Source organism: Cryptotermes secundus, unplaced genomic scaffold, assembly GCF_002891405.2.
Source record: "Cryptotermes secundus unplaced genomic scaffold, Csec_1.0 scaffold1356, whole genome shotgun sequence".
NCBI classification, from domain to species: Eukaryota; Metazoa; Arthropoda; class Insecta; order Blattodea; family Kalotermitidae; genus Cryptotermes; species Cryptotermes secundus.
In genome coordinates, this window is record NW_019731598.1 from 390,716 (window position 1) to 399,914 (window position 9,199).

Genomic DNA, 9,199 nt, shown 5'->3' on the forward strand with positions numbered 1-9,199 from the left:
CTAACAAAAAATTTGACGGTTATTTAGGACATTGTACCTCATCAGAACCTTTTGTCTTCTTGTCTGTTGTCCAAAAACATAAAAATTAGAATATACAAAACTATAATTTTGCCTGTGGTTCTGTATGAGTGTGAAACTTGGTCTCTGACATTAAGGGAGGAACATAGACTGAGGGTGTTTGAGAACGGGGTTTAGAATATTTTGACCGAAGAGAGATGAAGTAACAGGAGGTTGGAAAAAACTGCATAATGAGGAGCTTCATAACTTGTACTCTTCTCCAAGTATAATTACAATGATCAAGTCAAGGAGGATGAGGTGGGCTGGTCATGTAGCACGAATGGGGGGAGACGAATGCATATAGGATATTGGTGGGAAAGCCAGAAGGAAAGAGACCACTGGGAAGACCAAGGCGTAGATGGGTGGGCAATATTAGAATGGATCTTAGAGTGATAGGATGGGATGGTATGGATTGGATAGATCTGGCTCAGGATAGGGACCAGTGGAGGGCTCTTGTGAACACGGTAATGAACCTTTGGGTTCCATAAAATGCTGGGAAATTGAGTAGCTGCAGAATTGGCGGCTCCCCCAGAAGGGCTCAGCTCCATGAGTGAGTAAGTAAGTAAGTAATGAGGGAAATGTTCTTATTCAGTCGGGCCCATTTTACATAATGGCAGAAACATATCCAGTTTCAGAAACATTGTATTTGAGGAAACTAAAAGGGAGAGGCATTGCCTAAAACAATAGTCATGTGTATTAAATACAGTGAATATGACAATGTGATCCTCCTATACATTTTTCTTATTAATTTGTAGAACTTGCATTACATAATTTTTCTGAGGTATGAATTATGACTAAATTTTGGACCCACAGGAGGTGGTCATGTGTTTGTGAAAATAGAAAACTGAGAAGATTTACTTAGAAAGTTTGTTTCTTCCATCACATGTCCCTTCCCACAGTCATTCCATTTTTTATTTTATGTGAGAATGTTCCTCTCTGTTCTTGTTGGCCTTCAGATATCTAGTTGAACCATCTTGTTCTGACACTTTGTCAATTGTCCTGCATTAAAAAACTAGAGAACCCAACGTTTTGGACAATGTATCTGACTCCATTCTTAGGTGAAGACACCTACTCTATTGGGTTATTTAGAAAGAGCTATCTTCAATCACCGGACAACCCATGTCAGTAAAACTACAGCTATATAAATACCTGAGACCAGGCTTTGTCAAAGTGAGATAACAGAAAAATATACAATAAAAATTGTGAAGAAGCATGCACAGACTTGAAACTAAGGCAGAAAGGGAAGTGAACAGTTTGTTCTTAGTATTTTTAGTATTTCCTAAGTGTGATGTACATTGACTTGTCCTTACACCCCTGAACATCACAATCCATGATATGAATCTTTCCATTTACGGACCACTCTCTCATCAATTGTTTGCTTTATTAGTTCACATCAGTATTAGCAAATACAATACATTTCTCAGTCGTTTGTTCTCCTAATGATGACGACGATGTTGTTCTTGTTATTGATTAATCATTTATTTTAACTACTGTACTTGAGATTTTACATAACATGTACTTGCAACTATTTCACAAGTAAACAATTGTCAAAATTTGTTGTGAAATTATGTCTGCTTTTTTTCGGTTTTAATTATTTGTTTGCTTTTAAGTTAATGTCCACATATGTAAATGACACTTCATAGAACTGCTGTGAATGTGTAGTGAAGAAATCACAACTGTAGCATCTACGACACTACCCTCTCACATCTCCTGAGTACTGAAGTGTATTATGTGTTTCAAAACCAGATTTTGGGAAACCGAATTTGAAGTCAGACAGACAACTGCAGTTTAAATGTGACGTAGAATAAGACACATTCCGAAATCTCACACTTGCAAGTAAGGTAAACCTGTGGAAGTAAGTGGAACTAATGCAACAATGGAGAATCAGAAATGTGTATTATCTCATTTTTCCTCAAAAGTGAAGACAGAAAATTCAAGAAATACATTTCTTAAGGCTGGAATTTAACTCTGTGCTTATATTCTGAGTACTGAAAGTGGGTTCTGGCAGAGAGAGTTGGGGATGGGAGGGGCCCAACAGTAAAGGCAGCCCTAGTAAGTAGCAGTAAGTACAGTGAGGAAAGCTGCCGTCCACCTGCCTTCAATGCTCAGTCAGACAATGTGTACAGCAAACAGCTCATAATAATGTTTTGTCCTTTTCACAGAGGTAACTATCATTCCTACATATGACACCGATACACTTGGCTACTGGGTTGCGGAGAACGAAGATGCACTTGCCATGCACAAGATCGACTTGTCACCATCAGCTAGCCGTTGCACCATCAACTTGCAAGATCATGAGACCAGCTGCTCTGCTTACAGACTCGAGTTCTGAATATTCCACCATCTTCATTCTTACATGGGAAAAATCTGAGATGATAGCAGCATGTCATATGTATTATTAAACCTGATGCATCTTGCTGCATGAGTCTTATAGTGATGTATACATATACATATTAACTGATGAATCAGGAATCATTTGAGGCTGAGTACATACTCTGGATTCTGCAGAAAATGTCTTCATGGAATTCTTTCTAGCAGTGTTACTTGGTCCCAAACAATCAGATGGAAATAGATTTCTCATGTCACTCTTATAGTACATGCATGCTAACTAATTCAGTTCTCCTTTAATGTCTGCCTTGACTACTATAGTCATACTATATTGATGGTACAGAGATTGTCTCTGCAATGTATATGTTATCAGTAAATTATGTAATTTTGTTATTTTGCAGAGTATCTATGTATTTCATGCATTAAATGGATAATGTAGTTAAAGTAAGTATTGAGAGGAAAGTTATGCACTCTAAGTAATAAGCTTCCATGAAGTAACTATTTGTGAGCAGTTAAAATGTAAAATAATGAGGTTTTGACAAGGTTAAGGTAGGTTATGTCAGTTACGCAGAAGTAACAAGACACATTCAACTCTTGAAAACAAGTAACATGTTACAAAGCATACAATAATCAGTCTTTATGGTAGTAGGAATGTGTGCACAGTAATGTGATGGTACAAATATGTGCAAATCATAGTAAACATGTTTTCATGCTTTACCTATATAAAATGTAGAGACCATGACTTCATTCTTAATATTACCTGCTCTTGATTAGTTATTCTATGGAATACCTATTTAAAGTGTATAACATGTCTGCATACATACTTCAACTGCAATGTTTAGTTAATATATGAAATAACTAAGTAGGTTATAAGATGATGGATTACACATGCTTAACAGTAACATATATATTCCTCTTGCTCTAAAAATTTAAATTCTAGTAACTTGCTTGATTTGACTTTCATTTAAATTTATACAAAATAATGGGAAATAGCTAATAATTTCACAAATCAAGTGCAATATATTTATTGCTATTCAGATTGTATTAGAGGCAATATTGACAAATATACACAAACCTCATTTCTTTTTCAGTGAAGTCTGAAATATATAATCATGTATAATGAGAGTCTACATTTTGCAAATTGCTATGACAAAACTATTTTTTGTTCATTGTCACACAATGAACGTGAAACACAATGTCATCAATTTCCTTGGATTTTCCATAATAAAATGGCAACAAGTTGGAATGTATGTACATGGGTGACAGTTTCAGCTCGGACTTTACAGTGTAGTTAGGTTTACCACATAAAAAAAAGTTCCTCATGCAGATGCACTATTTGATAGAGGCTCATGTTACAGTGTGTATAATACATGATGATGAAGAAATAACAAACAACACTGTTTTCAGATTATAACATTGTGGAAATTCTTCTGTCATTTTAGATCTTTGTTTTAATCAGATTAAGATTAGCTTAATAGGAAGTCAGACAGTAATTTATAATAAAATATTCTTGAAATGTTTGTAGTTTCAGATGATGCATAACTTACAAGTCATGCAATTTTTGTTTCCATGAAGGATAAGCAGGGGTTGCAATGTTCGAATACAAGTCATGCAATTTTTGTTTCCATGAAGGATAAGCAGGGGTTGCAATGTTCGAAAATCTGGTAGCCAGAAAATTACTTTGGTCACTCTAAAGCTTTATGACACTGACATAATATTAAGATGGCATGTAAGTCAGAAATTTTCTGCAGTCTCATTTTATTTTTTGTTTAGAACACAATGTTTAAAAAGCTGGCTCTTTTTCCACCATCAGGTAAAAGGACTAGATATTGTGTTTTAACCAAAAATGAGATTATGCAGGTTGTCCAAAATACATGTCAGTTTAAAAATTTTGGTCACCAGAAAGTGAACTAGTGTTCTCTGGCATCTTGTTGTGGCACCATTCACATGCACGATTAATTTTTTCATATTGTACTATCTGTCCAGTATGCAGGCCAGGCATAAAATAATGGGCAGAAATAGAATTTAAAATTAAAATCCTTACTACTTTTAACTATGCTGATTTTGACTTCTTGACTGTGGTTCACAATTTCCTCTATGCAACAAGTGGTGAAATGAGATTGTGAGAACATGAGAAGCCAACTCTTCTATGCTGAGTGGGAAGTTAGTTGCCATCCAAAACTATTAGGTCACCACTGCTGACCAAGCAACTGTATTTTCCAAACACTCCTGATAAATGGAGTTTCATACATTATATTTGTCAATGGCTTAACAGGAGTTCCACAAAATATATTCATTACTGAAGTGTCACAGCAGAGCTTTGGTGTAAAACTCCATTGCCCACATGTAAGAAAATTATTCAAGATGTCATTTTTGTTATTTGAAAACTGGCAGTAGATATATTCAGTTTTGTCAATGAATGTAGCAAGGCTAATTTCAGAAATTATGTTTCATTAAAAGAGAATGTTATATTAACTGTACCTTAAGAGAAAACCCTTACTTTGCTCCTTTATCTGAATAAACGTGTAAATCCAAATTTATTCTTATTCTAGTTTATTGTTAGTTTCCGTTTGCAAGTTTTGGTGGCATAACCCTGTAAACGCCCTTCCATATGATTCAGGAGACTGTTAATAAATTGAATTCACATTTGTTATGTTCCATAAATGTTGGGACACACAACTGAACATAGATGAAGTGTAGCAGAATTCACATCACGGAAAGGATCTGGTACAATATCTATCTTGAAGGAGAACAATATTAGAAATGAAAGAATTAATAAGTATAATAACTATGTGGGTGACTGTTTTTAAATGTGTATGCTCACCCTGAAACTCCCTTTTATGGTGTCATGTACTTAAAAATCAACAATTCTGGACCTTGATACAGAGGATAGTGTCTCATTTCTGTGCTGCTCCCTTCCAACTTAGAGTTAGATTTACTTGTATACATTTCCAACCCATAAACCATGTCACTACAAGAATTTTCACTCAACCATGTTATGATACATTTAGAGTAAAGCTTTTTAGTGTCATCCATTTTGAAAGCAGGAACCATCAACTGTATATTATTCATGTGATATCCCTTCATTAGACCTAAGTTTTTATTTAGAAGGCGAAAATTGCCAGCTGGAATAGCATTGGTTTATACAAAGAAGAAAAGTTGTTTAGAAACTGTTGTTAAGTGTTGCCTCAGATAGATTTTTATAATGAAGAATTTGAGTGGATAAGAAACTTGAGAATGCTATATCTGATAATTAATATGTACGTAATTATTATGTTTTTTAGAGGTGCTCAAAATTACATAATCTTAAAAATCCCCAAAATGAATACAACCATTATACTTTGGCAAACAACTGATCAAAAACAGTGACAGATAAACTGACATATTATTCAGCCATAGTAAAATTATGTAGCCCATAGTTAACATTAAGTGTAAGTTAAATGCAAGATTGTGGAGAAATATGAAAAGGTTAAAAACCCATGCTATCGTTTTGTACTTAGTGTGTGGTGTGATGCAATGTAGGCATGTGAGCTGTGCTGATTACAGTATGGGAAATTCTTTTTTCTTTGATGTCAGTGTGTTTATTAACACCTTTTTATTTTATGCAGTCATTAATACTGCATTATACATATTACATACCTAAGTTAGTAAACACAGTACTACTTTATAAGGCCTAATTTATACTTTCTTATTAGAATTATTTAATATTTTTTTTAAAGATTTCAGTGATATAACCTTTATTTATAACCTGTAATAGTATTCATTTCTAAGTATTGTTAGTGATGGTGTGGCTGGCAGATTGCATGAAAAGGATCTGAAGAATTGTACATTAACTATCAATATATATTATATTATTGTAAGATGTTATTTAATATATACTATCATGGTATAACTGTCAACTGGATCAGGAAGGAACGAGCTTCTTATAAGCCACTGTAATATTCTAAGCTGAGTTGAGATTGTAATGGTGCTAAGAATACCCAAAAATGCCTTGTTAAACAATTAATAAATATGAAGGTAGATGCTGTGGCTGCATGGCAAGGGGCCAACGGCAACAGACCACCATTGTTTTTGATGTGCAGGGGGGAGACGGAGTAGTGCGAGTTACTGTACTGTTCTAAAAATGAAGGAAATTTTTAAAAGTAATTTTTCATGACCATTATTGGCAGCAGGCCTTGTAGTTTCTGAATCAGGCTGTTTACTCCTTATTATTTATTCATTAATTTATCTAGTTATTTATTTCCCCCTCTTGGTAAAAAAAATGTGGACTTATTGTTGCACTTCGCTTGTAATTTCAGTGTTTTTTGGGAAAACCATTAAGAGTTAAATAATATTACGTAATTTTAAAATGTTATAATAGCAAGTTTTAAAAACACGCATTTGCTCAACCCTTTGCATGCCATGTACCGACCAGATGGGCTCTGTGTACTTGCATTAAAACCAACACAACCAAAGAGATTAGGCTCATTGTTAATCAATTAATACAGCATTTCTGTCAATAGAGGGCATAAAATTTGACATCATTGTTTAAATAAAAAAACAGGCCTTCACATAATGCCTATCTGTTGATGTGCAAAGGTCACTGGAGGAAAGTGTTGTGGGTCTTTCTGTGCAACTTAAATTGCTACCATCAGCCTTGATATTTTTTGCTTTAGTTTCATGGCGGAGCTTGGCAGTCAAAGGGTTAAAGTTGGAGCTTCTAGTCAAAAAGTTTGCTCTGTGCTTGTTCTGATATAACTGCAGTGTATGTATGGGTCATGTATGAAAAACAAAGTAAAAATGGAAATAAAAAAACGAAAACTAATAATTAGACATTGGTTCCCAACAAAAGCAAAATAATTTAATTCCTACTTACTTGTAATTCCTTTCCCTTTCCAAGTCCCTCATAACTCCTGATGCATGACACAAGAGGATTCAGTCCACATTTGTCTACTGATAGCTTCCCAGAACTGACATGCAGCTGTTGTGTATGGCTAGTATAAGCCAGTGGATATCACTACAAATCTTACAATTCCTGTCTAACAGAAACCCTTTTATACCCTCAAATCCTCATATTATACTTTCAAAACCTCTACAGCTGAGCCATGCAATGTTGATACAGTTATTGACTTTTTGAACATTATCCATCGCCCATTACTATACCATGTCACAGAATGTATATCTTATATACATGCGAAGTTGGTTATATAGGAAGAGTACTATCTTCTGGGATGTGATGCCGTATAGCCTGCTACACATTTTCGAGGAACATACTACCTCCATCTTTAGGGTCGAAGAGTAAGCCAGGCGAACAGCAGGTCACTCTGCTTCCTTCGTTTAATCTTCAACCATGAAGCCAGAGACAGTGGAATCTCTGAAATGTTTGTCAACTCCTACCAGACCACATGGTGTCACATCCCAGAAAGTCATAGTCAATGCTGTGGGAATCTGAAAGCAGATGATATGAACAAGTCTGAAAGTGGATTTTGACAATTATTTTTCAGTCTGCATTGGGTGTTCTGAGAATATAGTTGGTTAATATACATAGTACATATAATAAAAAAGTGAGATATATATAATCCAGAAAATTATCAAATACTAGCTATAAAATATATAACACTATTAATGAAAATAAATTAATAAAATATTCCAACAATAAAGCTGCAGAAAACAAAATGGAGTGACAAAAACAGACCTTGCTGTGATGGACATTTCTCTCATATCATAAACATAATTCATTTCTTATAATAAATAAAAATTAAATTCACATACAACTATTCACTATCAGTTGATAATCAAATTAAGATTTATATTGGAAAATAGGATGGAAATGCAAGAGAACTGTCAGTTCCCACTGGCTCACTCGAAGGGCAGATTGAACCAACAGGAATGCAATGCAACTCCCCAGTTTATCATCATCTGCCTCATAGAACACAGCAAGCCAATAGCAGGTGAGATAAGGAGAACTATCACAGGCCCTAAAAAGGGCCATTGAGCAGATCTGGGAATATGGGGAGACGAGTAAAGTTGTTGGGGGGGGAAACAGAGGACTGAGATCGGGAGAGAAGTCTCATGCATGCATAGTAGGTGTGTGCAACAGGACTAAGATTGAGACAGAAGTCTCATGCATGCGTAGTAGGTGTGTGGAACAGGACTAAGATTGGGAGAGAAGTCTCATGCGTGCATAGTAGGTGTGTGGAACAGGATAGAAGAAGGAAAGAGAAATAATAGTGATGGGAGGCTAGGGTACAAAGAAAAGGTTGAGGCTGTGTGCCTGGAGGGGGCACAGCAGGTGTCCTGACCAAAGGAAACCAGATATTTCCTTGGCAGGAGGTCAACTGACTAGATGTTGTGCCGGGACAGCACCTTGCTAATCCAGCTATAGTGTTGTCACTCTTCACCTGGGTGCCGATCAGGGAGGACAGAAGCCTTCTGTGGACACTTACATCAAGACTTTTCTGTGTTAAGTTGGGTTTGCTCCCTTTCAGATAATCCTGGTTTAGAGGCACCGGGAAGTTTCTCTCATCCTCTCCCATCTGTTACAATCTCAAGTTGCACTGTCCAGGAATCATGCAGCTGTTGGACATGGGAGTAAGATTTGCTGGTAGAGCTGACAGTTGTTGTGTCAGTAGGCATTCCTCAGTATTTTTTAAATTTATAATACTGGAATGCTTGATAGTTACTAGCTTGATAATCACATGAAAGAACATAGAAGAAATTGTATTATAAGTAATATCTTATTGTACCAAACTGTTAATGTCCAGCTATACATCAGCATGCAAATTACTGTCACAATTCAAAAAAATAAATATATAATTCACACAGCCAGAATACA

At 35.5% G+C, this 9,199-nt stretch overlaps 1 protein-coding gene across 1 annotated transcript in view; it reads left to right on the top strand.

Annotated features, from left to right (window-relative positions):
* Positions 1 to 7,189, top strand: part of LOC111867265 (microtubule-associated protein futsch) — a 272,255-nt gene extending 265,066 nt beyond the window's left edge. The window contains exon 7 of the mRNA XM_023856968.2: positions 2,220 to 7,189. Coding sequence (XP_023712736.1) covers positions 2,220 to 2,389 — 170 coding nt within the window. The 3' untranslated portion in view covers positions 2,390 to 7,189. The remainder of the gene's footprint in view (positions 1 to 2,219) is intronic.
* The last annotated feature ends 2,010 nt before the right edge of the window (positions 7,190 to 9,199 follow it).